We start from the raw sequence: 22075 nt of genomic DNA, 5'->3' as shown, positions 1-22075 counted from the left end.
TGAGGGAGGATGAGCATTCTAGTGACAGATAGAGGGAAGATGGAATTTCCCAAAGCAAGTTTTCTTTCAAGTATTCCCTGGATTTTTGGATACCTTACTCCAAAAATACAGCAGTACCATGATTTTACTCTGTGATGCACAGCACAGTTTGGAATACAGTTGAATCCTGATGCAGAAGATACTTCTGGAGAGTTTGATGGAAAACAAAATAAATAGTCAGAGAAGCATTCCCAGAGGCAAAGCCACATGGAAATGTGGGGTTTTTTCTTACTTTTACTGTCACAGCAACTCCATTCTCTAAAATAATTCCCCAGGATTCAACTGTGTCTCCAGCTCTTGTTTTCTGAACTGTCAAGTGCCTGTCACACACTCCAAGCATTTTTAATCATCTTTTCCATTCAACTCTGCTGTCAGGAAAACCACACTTCTCTGTGGATCACAATTTCAGGAAAACCACACTCCTGTCTGGATCACAATTTTAGGAAAAACCACACTCCTGTCTGGATCACAATTTTAGGAAAACCACACTCCAGTCTGGATCACAATTTCAGGAGAACCACACCCCTCTCTGGATCACAGTTTCATAACTAGACTCCTCTCTGGATCACAATTTTAGGAAAACCACACTTCCATCTGGATCCCAATTTCAGGAAAACTAGACTCCTGTCTGGATCACAATTTCAAGAAAACCACACTTATCTGTGGATCACAGTTTCAGGAGAACCCCACCCCTCTCTGGATCACAATTTCAGAATTAGACTCTTCTCTGGATCATAGTTTCAGGAAAATGACCCTCCTTTCTGGATCAGGATTTCAGGAAAATCACACTTCCCTCTGGATCACAATTTCAGAACTAGATTCCTCTCTGGATCACAATTTTAGGAAAACCACACTTCTCTTTGGATCACAATTTCAGAACTAGACTCCTCTCTGGATCAAGAACCACACTCCTGTCTGGATCACAGTATTAGGAGAACCACACTTCTCTGTGGATCCCAATTTCAGGAGAACTAGACTCCTGTCTAGATCACAATTTTAGGAAAACCACACTCCTGTCTGGATCCCAATTTCAGGAGAACCACACCCCTGTCTGGATCACAATTTTAGGAAAAACCACACTCCTGTCTGGATCATAATTTTAGGAAATACCACACTCCTGTCTGGATCCCAATTTCAGAACTAGACTCCTTTCTGGATCACAATTTTAGGAAAACCGCACTCCTGTCTGGATCCCAGTTTCAGGAGAACTAGACTCCTGTCTGGATCACAGTTTCAGGAGAACCCCACCCCTCTCTGGATCACAATTTCAGAATTAGACTCTTCTCCGGATCATAGTTTCAGGAAAATGACCCTCCTTTCTGGATCAGGATTTCAGGAAAATCACACTTCCCTCTGGATCACAATTTTAGGAAAACCACACTTCTCTTTGGATCACAATTTCAGAACTAGACTCCTCTCTGGATCAAGAACCACACTCCTGTCTGGATCACAGTATTAGGAGAACCACACTTATCTGTGGATCACAATTTCAGGAGAACCGCACTCCTGTCTAGATCCCAATTTCAGGAGAACCACACTCCTGTCTAGATCACAATTTCAGGAGAACCACACTCCTGTCTAGATCACAATTTCAGGAGAACCACACTTCCCTCTGGATCACAATTTCAGAACTAGAATTCTGTCTGGATCCCAGTTCCAGGAAAACCCCACTCCTGTCTGGATCCCAACCACTTCTACACCACACTCTGCAGAGCAGGAGCACAGAGGAACCTCCTGCAGCAGCAAGCAGCTGCTTGGCCAGGAGATCCCATGGCATTCCAGGAGCTGGGGCAGGTTTCCATGTGATGATGGACTAGGAAGTCAGCAGGTTTTTTTCCAGAATTAGTTCTCTATTCTCGGCACTGCTAACACAGAGCAGGGCTTCAAAAAGCGCAACAAAAGCCAAACAAGTGCTGAATGAATGTTTCAGGGGCTGAAAACCAGCAATGGGACTCAATGGTGATTGTGGTGGGTCACAATTGGCTATTTAAAAATATTTAAGGGGTTAAAAAGGGACTCTTTTAGTTTGTTACTCTCAGTAAGAAAAAAAACCCAACCAGAAAATGCAGCACAGACACCAGAGGAAGCTTCCTGAGCTTCAAATCCATGTGATTGTGTAAATCCTCCCCCATTATCCAGTTCCATGCCCAGTGCTGGACAGGACACACCACCAAAGAGGGCAGCCCAGGGTGAGGGAGTGCTGAGAGACAGCATTAATGAATTCCTAAAGCTCTTCCCAAACTGAGCTGGGAACTGATGATCCAACAGCACCATCTAGTTATAAACCTGGGAACAGGGACAGCTGCAGGGCTTGGGCTCAAGTGCCAGCTCAGGAAAGAGCTTTGGAGCTGCTGCAGAAACTCCAGAATCAGCCTGGAACCCTTCTTTGTCTCCAAACAATTCTCTAAAGGCAGAATTTCACCAAGCAGACAAATCTTCCCATTGGGTATCTCATGCCAAGCAGGCAGAGGTGTTTCAGAGACCACCACAAGAAGCACATTTCTAACAAATGGATGCAATTCAGCAGGTTGGGTAAAGCTAAAACCACTCCTAACAGACTGTGGGCAGTCTTCAGAAAACATCTAAAAGTGTTAAAACATCTAAAGGTATTTTCCTCTTTTTAGAAGGATTCGGTTTCTTCAGTTCTAGAATTATCCATGAGGAATTTGGGCTGGAAGGGACCTTAAAGTCCATCCAGTTCCACCCCCTGCCATGGTCAAGGACACCTTCCACTGTCCCAGGAGGTTCCAAGCCCCAGTGTCCAGCCTGGCCTTGGGCACTGCCAGGGAGCCAGGGCCTGTCCACCCTCACAGGCAACAATTCCTAATTCCCAATATCCCACCTAACCCTACCTGGGCTCATCAACCACAGCCCTTGCAATACATGAAAGGAATTTTCTTTCAGGGCTGGATCTCAACCAATCCCAAACTCCAGAAAGGAGGATACTCCCCCAAGAGTCAGATCTGCCATCCCAACTTCCTCAAAATGCTGGAAAAGAAAGGAAAGCCAGAAGGGGCAGACAGGAGTCTGCTCCCAGAGTCCTCAGGAGTCACCACTGATTTCCCAGAGCTCTGTGAACAGCTCCAACACCACAGAGCATTCCTGAAAAGCATACATGTAGGAAAACCCTAAAATAGTGAATTGGGATTAAAATAAATGTGATTGGAAGATGTAAGAGCTCATGGAATGCATTCACATCCCCAAAACATCACGCACTTGTCTCATTTTACCAGACTTTTATCACTGCAGTGCCTCAGTACCTCTCCCTAGCACACCAAAATGGATTTAGAAACTTCCCATGGGATCAGAGAGTCCATGTCTATGTTCTGCCTTTGCTGCCTCTCATACCAGGAGCTCTGCAAGGCACACAAAGCCAGAGCTCTCCATTTCAACAGGAAGACACTCAAATATGGGGGATCAAGCTTTTGCTCCTGGTTGTGATCACTGCTAGATCCTTCCCACACACGTTCTAAGTGATCAAAACAAGCAAAAACCCCTACAAAACTCAGCAAAAACAAAACCTACCTTCCCCTTCTCAACTGTGGAAAAAAAACACATAAGCAAGACAAGATATGACAGAGAAAAGCTTGATCAGAGATGGAATAAAACACATTTAAAGCAAAGGAAAAGGTCACAATTGCAACATCTCATCTCCCAGTTCTTTGAAAGCTATTGCCACCTCACCCGGTCTGTAGTCTGTGATGATTTCTGTGATGCCTCATAATCCTTCTTTGTTTCTAGGATTCTTTTCACCAGCCCACCTGTTGAAAAACCAGGATTTTTCTAAGCATTGATGGACATTTAACAGTTTCAAACATTCAGACAATAAAATAAAACCCAACTGGTTTGTTTTTTTTTAATGCAGACAATTTTCAGAGCAACATAAACAGCATTTTATTTTGTATTTTAAACACTGACACACAAGGTATTTGATATCTGACCTTTTTTCTCCCAAGCTTTTCTAGAACTTGTCTTTAAATCCAACCTCGTATCTCAGAGCTGACAAGCTGTACCTGACACTTGAAGAAATGCTAATTTATGAGCTTTATGCAGAATTTTAAATCCTGCTGACATTGAGGATGCATAGAAAACGTGTCCTTAACACAGTTGCAAATCCAGCTGCACAGGAAAACAAGCCTGGGGAAATAAGTTGGTTTTCCTGCAAACGTTGCAAACTCCTTCCCTCAGGAGGGATTTTAGTGCTCTGTTCAGCACTTTAAGTGTTCAGCATTTGCTTTAAACCCAGGGCTTGATTCTAGATCTGTACAAATATACATAAAAGCAAACCTACCATGCTTTTGATCCTCAACCAGCTCCAATTCTGGCTCCTACACATGCAGGAAGAGAGCTTTAGTTGCAAAAAGTTAACATGGAACTATTCAAAAATATTCAGCTGGAGGATATTTCAACAAGTCAGGGAATCATGGAATGGTTTGGGTGGGAAGAGACCTTAAAGCTCATCCCATTCTACCCCCTGCCATGGGCAGGGACACCTTCCACAATCCCAGACTGCTCCAACCCCATCCAACCTGGCCATGGGCACTTGCAGGGATCCAGGGGCAGCCACAGCTGCTCTGGGAATTCCAGTCCAGCCCCTCCCCACCCTCACAGGGAACAATTCCTAATTCCCAATATCCCATCCATGCCTGCCCTCTGGCAGTGGGAGCCATTCCCTGTGTCCTGTCCCTCCATCCCTTGTCCCCAGTCCCTCTCCAGCTCTCCTGGAGCCCCTTTAGGCCCTGCCAAGGGCTCTGAGCTCTCCCTGGATCCTTCTCCTCTCCAGGCTGGACATTCCAAACAAAATATGGAAAAGGTTCAGTCAGCTGCAACAGGAACAGACCTTTGGCATCTCTGGCAGGGGCCCTGCTGTCTCCACCACAAACTGCTCGTCCTCCTCATCAGAAACCTGCTGCTCCCTGAGCACACTCGGGGCTGTTTTAGCACTGCCGCTCCTGTCAGGGACACAGGGAGCAGGGGAATGAATGGAAGTACTGAGATCTATCAGAATAAACTGAACTGAGCTAAAAGCCATCAAATATCACAGAATCCCAGAATCACTGAGGCTGGAAAAGTCCAACCTTTGAGCAATTCCCACCCAGAGCACTGAGTGCCACATCCAAGCCTTCCTTGGACACTCCAGGGATGGGGACTCCACCATGAGGTGACCATCCCAAACTGGTGGTGCCAGAGGAGCTGGAAAGGGTGTGCTCCAAGGAACACCTCCCCCTCTGCATGTCCCTCATCCCTCACCTTTCTGGGGTTAAGAGCTCGCTGCTCTCCTGATGTTTCACTCGTGGGGGTGCCGGCCTCGCGCTGCCAGGACGGGGAATCCGTCTGCAAGAACAGTGGGAACGGGAAAAATCACCTTCACAAGGGACACAGTGTGGCATTCACAGTCTCTGGAAAATCCCTTCACCCAGGATTGTTCTCCTGGGAAGCTGAGAAGCCTCAGAGAAAAGGAAAACAATTCTTCTCTCATTTGCTTCTCCTGTGTTGTGCTCATGTGGAATGTGTTTGGAGATTGTTCCATTGGATTCTGCTGGGAGTTGTTTTGGCTCTTTGGTCAATCAGGGTTGAGACTCTGGAGAGAGTCAGGAGTTTTCATTATTAACTTTTTAGCAGAGACTCTGGAAGAGTCAAGACTCTGGAAAGAGTCACAAGTTTTCATTATCTTTTAGCATTCAGTCAGTATCCTTTCTGTATTCTTTAGTATAGCATAGCATTCTTTAATATAATATAGTATTATAAAGTAATAAATCAGCCTTCTGAGAACATGGAGTCAGATTCATCATTCCTGCCTGCCACGGGGGTGCCTGCAAATACAACAACACAGCAACACAAGCCTTTGCTGAGCAAAAACAAAAAAAAACCTCAAACATTCAAATTGAAAAGCAAGTTCACCTTATCCATAACGCCATCCTTATGGAATGCACTAAGGAAATGCAATGTTCTCCTCAAAAATTGTACTAAAAATTTTACTCCAAAATTTTACTAAAGATTTTACCCCATGGAGCAGTTTCTGGGTTGAGAAGGGAAGAAAGGATGGAAACACACCTTGGGGCAGGCCGAGGTGGGACATCAGGAAGTGCTTCACCATTTTCAGGCTTCTCAGGAGCTGTGTTCTCCGCTTCTCTTTCTATTAAACAAAACACCATAAAAGTGGGGCTTAGCTGGGCCAGGAAAACCTCAGTTATTTATGAGAGTATTTGGAATCTTAGCACTGCACTGAAAAAAAAACACTTAAATTTCTTCATTTTTGTAAGTATCTTAATATTGTGTAATTCCCCCCTCTGTGAAAATGACATCATCTCACTCAATGCTTTTGTTTCCCTTAACCACTTATCTTCCCCTACTGGGATTCTTGGTTGTGGTGGTGGCTACTCCTTGAGTAAAGCCTACTCAAAGCATCTAAACTCAGCCCAATTATTTTTAAAAATTCTATAATACATTACAAAAAGGGCAAAAAGCATTAGAGAAGGGTTTGACTTCTTAAAAAGCACATTTTTCCTGTTAAAAGTTTTCAACTATGTTTGATGCTACTCTTTTGTCACTGGAATGTTACTGAGTCTCTGGCAAATTAATCTGTAAATAACAGACTGATTTTTTTAGAAAAGTTCTACTTATTCTGCAATCTGATCAAGTTAGGTATGAAGCATACAACAGGAATTACATCCAGAACCTGGGAACTACTCCCAGGGCCAGGAAAATTGGGATACAGAGCCTTGTTGCTCTGCAACAAAATATAACTGAAACAGACAGAAATAATGCTCTAAAAGATCCAGGAAAATCAGTTTACTTCAGCTAATAAACAATGTTTTATAATCCTGGGCTCATGGAGTGGCTTGGATTTGGATCTTAAAGGTCCTGAACCTAAAAAATGAGGGGTTTACAGTGCCTTGGTGAATAAAACTGAAAAACAAGATCAGTCAATAAAATAAAGGTTGAGCTCAATGGTAAAGGTTGGACTTGATGATTTTGGAGATCTTTTCCAACCTTCATTATTCTTCTGATCCTGACTATTTGGTTCTTAAACCACCAGGGGATCCAATCCAAATCCATAATGAACCTGGGGGTACTCCTCTTACATCCATCCTAATTATACCATAAATTTCTTTTCCACCCCAGATGCATTCCAAAGGACAAGACAGCTCCAAGAGATGAAAGGGAATTTGCATGGAAGTTCTTCCAGCTGGGGAAGGTCACACAAATGTCTTGGCCATCCATCCATATTTCATTAGGCTGCCACAGCCACAAGGCCCTGGAGGCCAAAGGTGGGCTGGGAACACCTCCCACATCCATGGGATCCATCTTCCCAACCAGCTCAAGCATCTGCAGCTGGAGAGAAAAAAAATGCAGCTTTTTGCTGCAATTTCAGCTCCTCCTCCTGCACTTTGCTTCCATGGCTCTGAGTGTGTTGTGGCTGGATCCACATCCATGTCTTGGGAGCAATATCCAGCTTAGGGGGGAAATGGAGGAGTAAGAAAGAATGCAGGGATGGAATTTTCCTCTGGAATCCTGTAAAATGCAAATGCTGAGACTCCCAAATAGTTTCACAAAAAGGCAACGTGCAAAGATTCCCTTCTTACAGAGAACAAGTCACCAAGGGATTTAGGTGCAGCATTTGCCTCTTGGAAAACAGAAGAATAGGAAAAAGGAAAATAAAAGTAATTGCTTTATCAGGGGATGGACATTTTTCAAGGCAGAGTATGAATCAGATGTCATTAAAACACACAGCAGCACTTGGATTAAGTGTAAATCACCCTCCTTACATCATTTAGCTGCATGGATTTGACCCAAACACTCCAGCTGGGCTTTCCATGGCAGCCACCCTTTAACTTTCCCTACCTTTCTGTTTTTCTGCGAGGCCTGGTTCATTTTTCTCCTGCAGCTCAGCAGCACCATCCTCTGAAATCCCATCTGCCACACTCCTTGTGTCCACAGCTCCTGTAAGAAAACAGTTTATAGTCAAATGAAACCCAAGAGCCAATAAAAATTCAAAATAAAAAGCCATGCTAAATACCTGCTAGGACTTCTTTAAGGGCTACCCTAGTTTAATAAACCCTCTTCAGTGTCAATAAATCACATTCAAGGTGCACAAAGACTTTTTAATGAGTGCTGACTGAACTCCTGAAAGCTGAAATATTCAGTATAAACCTCTACAATTTATCTGCCCATGGAGAAGACACATTTCCTCCTGTTGTACATTGATTTATTTCCAATTAATAGAAGATAAAATAGAAAGCTCTGATCATCATCACCAGTGTGCAACGTGCATCAGCACAGCTCCAGAAAGTTTTCCAACCCTCTGGATTATTCACCTATGGCAAGCTCACTGTGTCAGAAAAGAAAGAGGGGTAATGCCCCAAAATATTCCTGGCTCTGATTAACTACAATTTGAATGCTGCATTAGGAAAAGAGGAGTGTTTTAAAATACTCACCCTAAAGTCATTCCCTGTATTAAACTTATCAGGAAAACTGGATTCTGGTGTTAAAGGGACAATCCCATAAATATGGGGTGTCTGGTCCTTACAGTTTAGTGCCATATAAAACAAATATTGAAATTTTGGGAAATAAGTTATAGGATCAGCTAAGGATCACTAAGTAGTAAAATAAGGCTGCAGTTTTAATGGAATCCAGACAGGGGTTTCTCAGCTGCCAAATTACTCAGACTTCACAGCACAGGAGATGTGACATAAAAATTTCAATTTTCTAGCACCAACTTGAATGAGGCTCCTAAATTAACACACATACAGGGGGGGTTTTGCAATGTATTTAAGGTGCCCAAACAAGGCTATTCATTATCCTGAAAGCAGGACTGATATAACTCCAGTATTTTACCTCAGACACATGGAAACCTAAAACAGAAATCCAAAAAAAAAAAAAAAAAAAGTGAGAGCTTGGGAAGACATCCAGCAACACATGATCTCTTTATATAAATTATTAATAATGAGATTGGAAAATTAAGTGCATGAAGATTTTCAAGCACCAATTTTTAACCAGAACTGGCTGTTATTAACAGGCATCAATTCACATGTGTCACTGAATTTTCTGAACAGAGACATTAAAGTGATTTATTATTTTATTCTTCTTTAGGATTCAAATACCAGGGGCACAATCACTGAAATGAGAGGAGGGGGAAAGGCACTGAAATACAAACAGAAATTGCAGTTCCACTGCTGCTGTCTGAGCTCTGGGTACAAGCCACTTTTATGCCTTATCCAGGAGGTTCTCCAGGCTCTTCCTCTTGCCTTCCTACACAAAGGGATAGCAGTGCTAAGCTAAGATTCCTTTCCTCCTGATGAGCAATTATTTGGGCTATTCTGAAGATAATCCACTTTCCAGTCAGTGTGTAAACACAATATTTAGAGGCTGAACTACAAAAGTTGGTGACACAATGTTGAAGCCCACCAGAACCTAGGCTAGTTCTGAACCCTCTAGCAGCCGCTAGAGGAGTGGGGAACAGCTGGGGATTGGGGGATTGGGGTGTGCCCACAGCTGAACCTGAAGAGCTGCAAGCTTTGTTTGAGCAGGCAAAGGAGGAGGCTCTTTGTCTTGAGGTTCCATGGGGAAAGTTTACTCCAGGTAAAAGGGGTAAGGCAGAAAAGCCCCAAACACCTCAGTGCAAGAGTTTAAATACAGCTACAAACCAGGCCGTGGATACAGAATACCAACCAATAGGGGGATTTCAAGGGTGGAGCAAGGGGATTACATCAACACTGTGGGACCAATCAGGATAGGGGCAGGAGAGGGAAAAGACACATGGGCCAATGGGGCATCGTGGATTAGGGGATTTGCAAGTGGGTGTTTCAATCAGGGGTTGGCCCAGGGGTGAGTGGCAGGGAACATTCAGGAAAAAGGGCAGGGTTGCCTTGACAGGCAGGGAAAGAGGGCAGGATCACATTGACAGGCAGGGAAAGAGGGGCAGAGTCACCTTGAGAGGCAGGGAAAGAGGGGCAGGGTCACCTTGAGAGGCAGGGAAAGAGGGGCAGGGTCACCTTGAGAGGCAGGGAAAGAGGGGCAGGGTCACCTTGAGAGGCAGGGAAAGAGGGGCAGGATCACCTTGAGAGGCAGGGAAACAGGGCAGAGTCACCTTGAGAGGCAGGGAAAGAGGGGCAGGATCACCTTGACAGACAGGGAAAGAAGGGCAGAGTCACCTTGAGAGGCAGGGAAAGAGGGGCAGGATCACCTTGACAGGCAGGGAAAGAGGGGCAGAGTCACCTTGACAGGCAGGGAAGGAGAGGCAGGATCACCTTGAGAGGCAGGGAAAGAGGGGCAGAGTCACCTTGAGAGGCAGGGAAAGAGGGGCTGGATCACCTTGAGAGGGAGGGAAAGAGGGGCAGGGTCGCCTTGACAGACAGGGAAAGAAGGGCAGAGTCACCTTGAGAGGCAGGGAAAGAGGGGCAGGGTCACCTTGAGAGACAGGGAAAGAAGGGCAGAGTCACCTTGAGAGGCAGGGAAAGAGGGGCAGGGTCACCTTGACAGGCAGGGAAAGTGGGGCAGAGTCACCTTGAGAGGGGCAGGATCACCTTGAGAGGCAGGGAAGGAGGGGCAGAGTCACCTTGAGAGGCAGGGAAAGAGGGGCAGGATCACCTTGAGAGGCAGGGAATGGACTAAAACAAAGGGAGGGGAAAAGCTTGAGGGACAGCTTTAAGGGAAGGTACACCTTAAGGGAAAAATCAACTTGGGGAAAATGTGGGGGGACAACAGAATGAACCATTTAGCAATAACTTAATGAAATAAACAGGAAGCACAGCATCATAATTGCAAGGAAGCACCTCCACAGAGAAATAATTGATTTGGAAAGTCTGGACCAACTGTCTATGAAACCAAATTAAAACCATTGCAACCTTCACTTTGCTCTGCTGTAAACATTTAACAAATGTTACATGTCAGAAATAGTTGCAGACAAGTCCAAAAGCTCGTTTAGAGAGTAATTACACAGAAATTACCAAAAACAGGCTGAATTTCTGTCTGCAACTGTGCACAGGGAAATGAGAGAAAACTGAACTGAATCTCAGTTCCTATATCCCAAATCCAGGCAGGAGAATTGCCTCTTGGATTCACAAATGCAGGCTGGGAGAACAAACCAAACCCTGGCAATAATAAACAGGGATATTTCAGTATTTCTGCTATTCCTACTCAATAACCCTGCAGCATATCTGATAGAAATAGCAATATCCTCCCTGTGGTTACCTTCTCCTCCAGGCTTGGAGGGATGCCTTGATGCTTTTACTGAAGGCTGCTTTGATATCCTTGCAGGAGCTTCATTCTGGAAAAAAAAAACCAAAAAACAATAAAAGACCAGAAATTTATATAACAGTAGATCTAAATATTATATCATTATATCTGAAATTTACTTCCTTGTGTTGATTTTCTAAGTATTATACAGAGCAAATATTGACCCAAGAATTGATCCACACGTTTATGTTGAGTTTATTTCCCTCAAAGCCTGTGGATATTTTTTCCTGGATAAATTGCAGCTGTTTTCTTTCACATGAACTTATTTGATGGAAGAACAACTTCCAAATGGGAACTAAGAGTATCCAACCTTGTGGAATAAAAAGGTCATAAAAAGGAAGATGATTCCTACAATCACCTCTGTGTTTCAGCTGCATCAGATACACAGCTCCTCTTTGACCTGCTGCAAAATCTTTTAGACTTCATTCCAAAAGAGAAGCAAGGATTTCAAAAATTGTGCTACCAGGTTTGCCCAGTCTATTACTTAAATGGCAACTTCCCTGGATAAAAATCCTGCCTAATATCCCAAATCCTGAAATAAGTTTAGCACCTCCCAGGATCTCCTTCTTTATGTGCTTTTTTTCCAGTTTTCATCCAAGATTTTTTGTCAGAGCTGCTGATCATCATTAAGGTTGGAAAAAACTTCCATTGATAACCTGAGAATTACAAATTCTGACATTCTTTTGCCATCAAAGAATAGTTTGAGTAGAAGGGACCTTAAAGCTCATCCTCTTCCACCCCCTGGCCTGGGCAGGGAATCCTTCCACCAGAAGTGTTTTTCCTCTTTACAAATTCTGGCATGTTCTAAGGAAAACCAGACAGAATTCCAATCTTGAAGTGGTTCATCTTAATTTTAATTCTCCATAATAACATCCACAAGACCAACACTATGGAAGGAGGGAAAAGAAAGCTCTTATCCCATCAGGAGCACATCTGGCACAGTGCAGCCCCAGCAGCTCTCTGGGTGAGGTCATTATTAGCACAGGTGGGGAGGGGGCTGCCAATAGGTGCTGGGGCTGCTGCAAGAGGGGATTTGGTCATTTATTTATGTGGCTACAAACAGAATTTTTGTGGAGCCACATGTGCAGCCTGGCAGCAGGTGCAGGGTGAAAGCTGACGTTTACTCACTATGGCAGCACACCAAAACAGAAAGCCCACAATATTTATGATTGGGGGGCTTTCCAAAGGGAGATAAAAGAGGTTATTCCCCTTCAAGACTTTGAAAAGCAGCCACCAGAGCCATTAAAGGGAAATCTTGCACTTCATCTCACACCATGCTGGAAAAACACATTACAGCAGAATCCTTGATGGATGCATGCACGCTTCCCAGTCCTGAGTAATTATGTTTCCACGTGGAGAGGATCCAGAGCCTTCTGCAAACCATCCAAGCTGCTGCTTTGTCCTCATTATTAACCTTTAAAGAGGCTGAATTTCACTTCAAGACAGAAGAAAATGTTTGCTGGTGTTTCAGAGCTCATTCTAAAATAAGCCACTGTGATTCCCCCCTCTAATTCATCAGCTCTACTGATAGTTTTCTAATAATAAATAAGAATTAGGTCTGTGAACAGCAATTTCATTCCATCAGCCCCTCCACAGTACTTTTCTTCTAATTAAATCCACAGTGCCAGGAGTTATCTTTCCATCTCTACAATAGAAAATGTGCAGGTATCATTTTATGTAAGTAAAACCACATACAAAGAAAGCTCTCCACTTGCTGAGGCCAGTTTGAGTGCTGTGCTGATAAGATTTGTTAGGAAAATATCAATCAATTCTCTTTTCCTCACCTAAAATCTCACAAGATGATGCCCTATTGGTATTAGATCCTGCAAATTAAAACTGTTCAAACACAAAGAGATGAAGAAAATCTCTGTTTTTAAAGCAGTTTAAAGGATGGATTTCTGGTGTAGTGACACCAAAGAGAAAGGGACATTCCCAGGTCCAGAACAGAAATGTTTTAGCCACGTCCTGCAGATTTCCATGAAGTGATTCTCTCTGCTGTCCTTTTTTTAATTCCACAGTTTCATTACATAACCTAATGAAGTTCCAAGAGGAACAGAAGTTCATTAGGCAGGACTCAGAGGCTGCTTTCAGTGACCACTTCCAGAGCAATAGGGTTTTCAGGGCAAATGCAAACCCATTCTGCAGGTGGCCAGAAATGACAGGATATTACAGAAAGCTTTAGCCAAGAGCTCCAGCTGCCATGGGAAACATGGAAGAGACTTTTCCAAGGTGTTTGGCCTCAGGGGAAAATGATTTACCTGTTCTGCAGCCACTTCCAGCACCAGATGCTCTGTGACCTCCCCCACCTCCTGTCAAGTCTAAACAATAATGATCTTCATTATTTATAAGGTCCAAAAGGCCATTTTAAATCTGATTTTTTCCCTGAGATGGACTGAGAGTGAAGAGAACACGACTCAACCCTGATCCCAAACTGCAGGATGCAAGAGCCAGCCTTGAGGCAGCTTCTGATTGCCATGTGGTAGCCAAATGTCTCTTAATTCCTACTTATCCCTGCTTTCTTCTAGCTCCAGAAAATTATGGATATCCATGTGATGACTACTGCACACTGGGTAACACAAAGAGTTTCTTTAGCAATAGAAAAATTACATTTAAATTATAAAAATAAGTCAGCCTTAAGTAGATTTGAAAGCTGGCATCAATAATTAGCAGCAAGAAAAACTGAGATTTGCATAATAGAGAAAATCTCATTCAGCAAAGTCAGGGACTAAACTTTAAGTGACAGCTTAGCTGTACATGTAGAATACTAAAAAAAAAAAAATCTAAATGGATCTGTTCTCTGAAGTAAATGTAGTAAAAAGGTAAAGAGATTAATCCTGAGGGGAAAAAACAGTGGCTGACTGGTGGGTACTGCCTCAAACTGTTTCACTTCTATAATAATGAATAGATATATTCTGTAACTATCTATAGAAAAAAGACATATAAAAAGCTAAAGAGAGATGCTGAAGATTTGTTAATTCTGCAGCAGAGACCACAAAATAAGATTCATAATCCTTCATGTGCACAGAAAGTTGTTTGCCTTCTTTTGAATCCATTAATTTTCTCTGCCACGTGACTCAGGTGGAACCACAATTGGGGTAAATCCCTGGAAATAAAGGCTGGGAAACTCCTGGGAGGACCAGAAGATCAACCCCAGTCCATGAGATGCAATTTCCAATGATTTCCTGCTGGAATTTCCTCTAAATCACTTTGTGCAGTTATCTCAGCTCCCAAAATTCACTGGGCACGTTTTTCTGTCACCTTTCCCTTCCCCAGGTTTAAAATGATGACATTTGCCATGCTCTGCTCTCACGTTTGTGTTTTCAGCATCTCAGAAAACAAGCAGGCAGGCAGAGGCAGGAATGTCCTCTGGATCTCAGGTAATAATTCCAAAGCCTTGGAATCCCTCCCAAAAGCACTTAGGAGGGGAAATGAAACTTTACTGCCCCACTGCATTATTGTGGTGCCCAAGAGCACGATGAGAGCTTGGGATGAGGCTCAGAATTTCCATTAGAGACCCAATTTGCAGGAAGTTTGACTTGGCCATGAATATTTGCTGGAGGCTAAAAAAAAAAAAACCAAAAAACTCTTTTATAAGCTCTCCCTCCCAGTGCCAATAACTTAAAGAGTTTGGTTGGAATGGAGTCAAGGAAGAGCCATAAATTTGTCATCTCATGGGGGAAGACACAATAATGACAGTGGGCCCAGAGACTCCTGCTAGAGTTGGGATCCTGCCTGGTTTTACCTCAGCCTGTGCTGCTTTAGGTTCATTTACTGAAGTCTCCCCCTTTAACATTTGGCCACGTGGCTCCATAATTCCCCAAATTGCCTCAGGTCATCAGGAAGCAGCAGATGGAGGCCCAAGTGGTGACACAAGCAGCAGCTCCTGTGCAGAGGCACTGAGCTGCTCCTCCAGCTGCAAAAACCATGGACCCTCAAACAACACTGGACTCCTTGTCTTTCCAAAACAGTAACTTCTGCTAAAATTCAAAAACAAAAACCCTAAAAGCTTTCCAGGAAAGATTCTGAGGAATGAAGAAAACTCATGGCAGGGAGTTGGAAGAGATGAGCTCTAAGGTTCTTCCCACCCCAACCAGCCTGTGATCCTAAGAAGTGTCCAAAATATGAATACACAGAAATAAAATCTGCAAAATAAAATAAACTGAGTAGACTTTTTTTTTTTGTCCAAGATCAGAGAAATTTTTAACAAATAAACAACCAAAAATCCCAGGGAAGCCTCTATTTCATGTATTTCCCAGCCCTAAAACTTGCCATTTACCTACCTTTCAACCCTGCATTGTTTTTGAGCAGATTCCCAAATCAAAATGCAACAGTTTGGTTATTCCTACCTCCTCCACTACTAACCTCAGTGTCTGGCTGGCACTTGCTGTCTTTAGTTGGCCTCTGTGGTTTTCTATGCAAGGATTCTTCAGAATCTGAGGGCTGGAAAGAAAGGAACTGGTTTAGACTCAGGAGAAACATTTTGGTGCCCATCAGTCCTGAATTTCTACCAAGAGAATGGAAAGGCAGGATAGGAAATATTTAGAGGAAATAGAAGAGTAACAAAAAGAAAGGCAATGAAGAGGTGGCTCTCAGGGCAGTTTAGGGCCTATAATCCTTAGAATATCCAGGATCCTAAACTGGTTTGGGTTGGAAGGGACCTTAAAGACCATTCAGTCCCAACTCTGAGAAGGCCTCCAGCACCTGCAGGGAGCCAATAAGAAAGATGGAGAGGGACTTGGATAAAGGCCTGGAGTGACAGGACACAGGGAATGGCTCCCACTGCCAGAGGGCAGGGATGGATGAGATATTGGGAATTAGGAATTGTTCCCTGGGAGGGTGGGTAGGCCTTGGCACTGCCCAGAGCAGCTGTGGCTGCCCCTGGATCCCTGGCAGTGCCCAAGGCCAGGCTGGACACTGGGGCTTGGAGCACTCTGGGATAGTGGAAGGTCTCCCTGCTATGGCAGGGGTTTGGAACAAGGTCCCTTCCTGCTGGATGAGCAGGAACACAAACATGGAAGGCCTGGGGAAAGTTCTTCCCCAAAATAACACTTCAATTACCTTTTTCTCTGCTTTCTCCTTCCCATGTTCCCTGAGATGTTCCCCATCTTTTTCTCTGTCCCGATCTCTTCTTCTCTCTCTGTCTTTCTCTCCTTCTCTGTCCCTGGCCTTGTCTTTGTCTCTTCCTTTCAGCCTGTCCTTTTCTCTTCCTCCTTCATGTCTTTTCTCTCTTTCCTGTCCTTTATCATGCCTGAGGTCCTCTACTCGCTCTGGGTCTCCTTTTCCTTTGTTTTTTTCCGTTTCTCTTCCTTGCTTGGTCATTCTGCTTTTGCCTCCTTCCCTCTCTTGTTTTTCTCCTTCCTTTGAGGTGTCTCTTTCAGGTTCTTTGTGCCTCTCTTCATTATTCTTCTGTTTATCCCTCTCCTTTTCTCTTTCTCTGCTCTCTTTCAAATCTCCTTTGGGTTTTCTGTCTCTGCTGGGGCTTCTGTCTTTAATTTCAGTGTCTCTCCTGCTCTAAAAAGAAAGCAAATACTAAAAATTAAATTCCAACACATGGCAACTCAATCACACAGTGACTCTACAAACACAAAAATGTTAAAAATACCCCAAACAAATAAATCATGGTACCCCACTATCCCCCAAAAATGCAACTGCTACCTCTTTATCCTTATGGCTTTTTTGTTCTTCTGCTTTGGGCTCTCTGCTTTCTTTATGTCGAGGTTTAGAGTGTGGAGGTTTCCCTTTAGCATCAGCTTTTTCCCCAGCCAAGACCCTTTTCACAGCAGCATCACTTGACAGCTACAAGGACAGAAAAACACCACTGAAATGAGTAAATTGTTTCATTAAATAATTAATGTACTAATTATTAATTTAAGAATGTAACAATTCAGTGTAAAAACATAATAATTCCGTGAAAGAATGCAATATTCTGTGTAAGAACAGCTCCTGCAGTTGTTTTTAAACAGTTATCAAATTTCTCCATTATTGTATTTCCATAATCAAAAAAAGCACAGTGGAAAAATGACTTTCATTCCACAACTGAGAGATTTGACTGAAAGAAGGCAAAGCCAAAGGTGAGCAACTGCTTGTATAAGTAATGCATCTGTATCCCAAAATTTTAAAGGTTCTGGAGCTTTATTTTATGCTTCAAATCTAATAAATATTACTAGAAGACAGACAAATAAAGTGAACAACAGTGAATAATAAACCCCTTAATATTCAGAATGCATTTGTGTGGGAAACTGGCTCAAATCTTGCTAAAGATCATGAACTCTCTATCTGCTGTTCCTGAGGGGTGACAAAATGTTTCTGCTGTGCAATTAATGCCAGCAGAGGAGTAATTAAGGCACAGAATCATTTGGGTTGGACAAGACCTCCAAGGTCACAGAGTCCAAGCTGTGACTGATGCCCAGAGACCTGAGTGCCACTTCCAAATGTTCCTTGGACACCTCCTGGAATGGGGACTCCAAACTTCCCTGGGCAGCCCTTTCAATCTCTGAGCACCCTTTCCATGGGGAAATTCCTGCTGCTGTCCACCCTGAGCCTGCCCTGGCCCAGCCTGAGGCTGTTCCTCTCTTCCTGTCCCTGTTTGCATGAAATGTGTGTAATTCTGTCCTACCTTGTTCAAGCAGCACTTCCCAATGGCCTGCAGGAATTCATTGGTTTTCTCAGGCTCGTGTCCAGCCACAACTCGTGCTGGTTTCACTGACAGTGGCTCTCCTGTCACCATCACAACAGCATCGATGGCCTTCTGAAGGAAGTTGATTTTGGAATCCTTATCCTGGTAAAAGAGCAATTAAGAAAAACTTTTATCTCCACAGTTATTATCATGATTGTTTTAGCTTCACAATTATACTTGACAAATAACCTGTACCAACTGCCCTTCAATAAAGATGATGTCTTCCAGTGATTACATAAAATCAGAAGTAAAAAATAAAGGACCAAATAAACAAAGTAAAGCCAAGTGAAATTTCACAGAAGTCCTTACAGTTAAGGAATCCTCATGATTTCAGTCCTCCTTACAGCTCTCTCATATTGATTACTCAGATAAAAATTATTCTGCTGATCTTATACAACTCCAAGAGAGATCACAGTAAGGAGGCAGCCAACTCTTCCTCCTGACCAGTTTTGGGAAGAGGAACTCAAGGTTTTGAGACATTTTTCCCCACAGTCCAGGATTTTGATCTCCTCTGCCTGAGCTCTGGAAAACCCCATGGACTCATGAAAGAAATGTGTGAAAGAAATTCTCAGAGAGGTAGCAGCACACAGATGCAGCAAAGACCTGCTCAGGAGCTGCTGGGAAATCTGCTTTTTGGGCCAACAAGGACACTATCAAAAAAACCCAACAAGTCAGTTATAAATTACTTAATTGTAGTTATCCTGACAGCAGTAGGAGCAGTCACAGCAACAAACACATGCATTAATCAGTGACCAAAACGTGCAAGAACTGGCTGGAGGGATGAGAAGTCAGAGCTCACACTTCAGTTGCTATGTTAAACAAACACCATGGGATCAGCTGCCTAAGTGGCAACACACAAAAACTGCTTTGTTTGCCAGGAATCAACAACCAAAGCTCCCAAATCAGGCTTGGAGTTGGGGAACTTGGCATCAGCTCAGCCAAGAATCACAGGAAAGCAGCAAACAGAGAGAGTAAAGTCACCCTTGGACTTAAGAAAAGGAGTTTTCAGTAATAGTATTAACCTCCTCTTTCAGTAATCAGCCAGTTTTATACTGCAATAAAACTCCTGTGGAATGCATATCCTAGACAGATGAGTCCTGGGATATTTAACACAGATATTTAATGTATATATCTATATACAATTCCTTCCCAAAAGCCCACCCAGCCCTTTTCTATACCAGAAAAATGTGTTTGTACATACACACAAATATAGAGAGCAGTAAGTTTAGGGCCATGGATTCTCTTGAGATTCCACAAAACTCTTTAAAACCAAAAATTTGCACACAAATCTATAGGTGTTTACCCCATGGAAAGTACAATATAACACACTGGTGGGAACTTTAACAACCTCTTCACAAAAACAACAACAGCTCCTTGGTGCTGAACACAGAGAAGACCAGAAGAACCTTGTGGCAAGTTGCAAAAAACCCTGAAAGCTAAATAAAGAAAGAAGTCTCATGCCCACCTTGACATTATCTGACTTCAACTCAAAATCTGTGTAAAGTCCTCTCAGAAAACCTGTCACTCTGATCACCTAAAAAACAGAAGAAAAGGGGTAAGTCAAGAACATTTAAAGCTCAATAAACCTTGTGGGGCAGCAGGGAATGTGTTCTTCATGGAAAGGGTGCTCAGACATTGGAGTGCCCGGGGAAGGCCTGGACGTGGCACTCAGTGACACGGTGGGCATCGGGCACAGGCTGCACTCAGACATCCCGGGGGGGCTTTTCCAACCTCAGCGATTCCGGCATTCTCTGATATTTCACTATCCCAGGCTGCTCCAAGCCCCGGTGTCCAACCTGGGACACTTCCAGGGGCAGCCACAGCTTCTCCGGGCACCCTTTGCCAGGGTCTGTCCACCCTCACAGGGAACAATTCCTTCCCAAAACCCCACCCAACCCTTTTCTACCGCTTCAGGTGCCTTTCCCATCCCAAATCCCCCAAACTCACCCCAAAACCCCGTGACTTCCCACCCCAAACCCCCGTGATTTACGCAGCGCTCCGGGCACGCCCCACACGCCGGGGGAGGCCCGCGGTGCCGCGGGTGCCTCAGCCCCACACGCCCCCACCTCGCTGATCAGGTCGTGCAGGTAGCGGAAGGGCGGCTTGCTCAGCAGCGCGTCGGTGAGCGGCGGCTTGCGGATCACCTGCCCCAGGGTCTCCCGCGTTTGCCGCGACACCGCCTCGTTCATCGCGGCCGGGCCGGGCCGGGCCGGGCCGGGCCGGGGCTCGAACCGGGATTGCGGCGGGGCCCGCCCGCCCCCGGCCCCGCGGCGCTCCCGGCGTGCCCCGCGCGGCGCGCGCACGGCCCGTTGCTAAGGGGCAGCGCGGCCATAGCAACGGGCCCGCCCCGCGCCGCCCTCAGGGGAGGAAAAGCCCAGGAACTGCCCCCAAAACCTGGGAAACTGCCCTAAAAAACCCCAGGAACTGCCTCAAAATCCTCGGAAACTGCCCTAAAACCCCCAGGAACTGCCCCAAAAACCTCGGAAACTGCCCTAAAAACCCCGGGAACTGCCCCAAAAACCCAAGGAACTGCCTCAAAAACCCCAGGAACTGCCCCCAAAACCTTGGAAACTGCCCTAAAAGCCCCAGGAACTGCCCCAAAAACCTCAGAAACAGCCCTAAAACCCCCAGGAACAGCCTCAAAAACCTGGGAAACTGCCCTAAAAACCCCAGGAACTGCCCCAAAAACCTTGGAAACAGCCCTAAAAACCCAAGGAACTGCCCCAAAGACCTCAGAAACAGCCCTAAAAACCCCAGGAACTGCCTCAAAAACCTCAGAAATTGCCCCAAAACCCTCAGAAACTGCCATAAAACCCCAGGAACTGCCCCAAAAACCTCGGAAACTGCCCTAAAAACCCCAGGAACTGCCTCAAAAATCTTGGAAACTGCCCTAAAAACCCCAGGAACTGTCCTAAATACACTGTACACTGCCCCAAGCACCCGGGAACAGTCCCAAAAATCCGGGAACTGCCCTAAAAACCTGGAAACAGCCCTAAAAACACTATAGACAGCCCCAGACCTATGGAAACTGCCCCCCAAACCCAGGAATAGCTCTCAAATCCCTGGAAACAGCCCCAAAACCCCCCAAAAGAGCCCAAAAAACACAGAAACAGCATCAAAATCCCAGAAAACAGAGTCAAAAACTACAGAAACAGCCCCAAAACCCTCTGGAAACAGCCCGAAAACCCTGAAAACAGCCCCCAAATCCCCCATAAACTGCCCCAAAACTCCTGGAAATACGCCCCAAACCCCTGAAAAAAAGCCCCAATACCACTGTAAGCAGTCACCAAACCCTTGGAAACAGCCAAAAATCCCTGGAAACAGCCCCAAATGCCTCCTAAACATTCCCAAAACCCCCTGGAAACAGCCCCAAAAAGCACAGAAACAACCCCAAAATTCCTGGAAACAGTCCCCCAAAGCCCCAGAAACAGCCTCAAACTCTTGCAAACAGCCCCAAAATCCCCAGTAACAGGCCAGAAACCCTGGAAACAGCCCCAAAAGCTCCAGAAACAGACCGTAAACTTTTGGAAACAGCCCCAAAAAACCTGGAAATAGCCCCCAAAAACTCAGAAACAGCCCCAGAATCCCTGGAAACAGCCCCATATCCATGCCCCCCGCCCCTCAGCTCAACAGGCAGTGAATAAAATGTGTTAGGGAGAGATCCAACATAAGAAAAACAGGGACTGTATTTGTATGGAGCAAATCCAGAGAGCAGAGAGATGCTCCAGGGCTGGAGCCAGGCTGGGGGTGTTGACCTGGAGAAGGCTCCAGGGAGAGCTCAGAGCCCTTGCAGGGCCTAAAGGGGCTCCAGGAGAGCTGGAGAGGGACTGGGAACAAGGCATGGAGTGACAGGACACAGGGAATGGCTCCCACTGCCAGAGGGCAGGGATGGATGGGATATTGGGAATTAGGAATTGTTCCCTGGGAGGTGCTGGCACAGTTTTAGAGCAGTTGTAGCTGCCTCTGCATACCTGGCAGTGTCCCAGGCCAGGCTGGATGGGGCTTGGAGCAGCCTGGGATAGTGGAAGATGTCCCTGCCCATGGCAGGGGGTGGCACTGGATCACCCACTCCATTCCAACCCACACCCTTCTGTAAAAGAAAAATTAGATTTGGGAATGAAA

At 44.8% G+C, this 22075-nt stretch overlaps 1 protein-coding gene across 2 annotated transcripts in view; it reads right to left on the bottom strand.

Annotated features, from left to right (window-relative positions):
* Positions 1-20252, bottom strand: part of TRAF3IP1 (TRAF3 interacting protein 1) — a 29375-nt gene extending 9123 nt beyond the window's left edge. Inside the window, exons 1-13 of one of the 2 annotated variants that reach the window (XM_077180985.1) lie at positions 20020-20252; positions 19419-19487; positions 17894-18055; positions 16930-17073; positions 16336-16788; positions 15640-15717; positions 11233-11308; positions 7885-7983; positions 6094-6175; positions 5290-5373; positions 4880-4991; positions 4331-4367; positions 3724-3800 (exon numbers count right to left, since the gene is read on the bottom strand). In XM_077180985.1, the coding sequence (XP_077037100.1) occupies positions 3724-3800; positions 4331-4367; positions 4880-4991; positions 5290-5373; positions 6094-6175; positions 7885-7983; positions 11233-11308; positions 15640-15717; positions 16336-16788; positions 16930-17073; positions 17894-18055; positions 19419-19487; positions 20020-20142 (1596 nt within the window). In that variant the 5' untranslated portion in view covers positions 20143-20252. The remainder of the gene's footprint in view (positions 1-3723; positions 3801-4330; positions 4368-4879; positions 4992-5289; positions 5374-6093; positions 6176-7884; positions 7984-11232; positions 11309-15639; positions 15718-16335; positions 16789-16929; positions 17074-17893; positions 18056-19418; positions 19488-20019) is intronic. The other variant, XM_054653072.2, reaches the window with a different exon arrangement.
* Between the last annotated feature and the right edge of the window lie 1823 nt (positions 20253-22075).

Source organism: Agelaius phoeniceus, chromosome 7, assembly GCF_051311805.1.
Source record: "Agelaius phoeniceus isolate bAgePho1 chromosome 7, bAgePho1.hap1, whole genome shotgun sequence".
NCBI classification, from domain to species: domain Eukaryota; kingdom Metazoa; phylum Chordata; class Aves; order Passeriformes; family Icteridae; genus Agelaius; species Agelaius phoeniceus.
The sequence above is the reverse complement of the archived record's forward strand: the minus strand, read 5'-3'. Positions and strand labels throughout refer to the sequence as shown.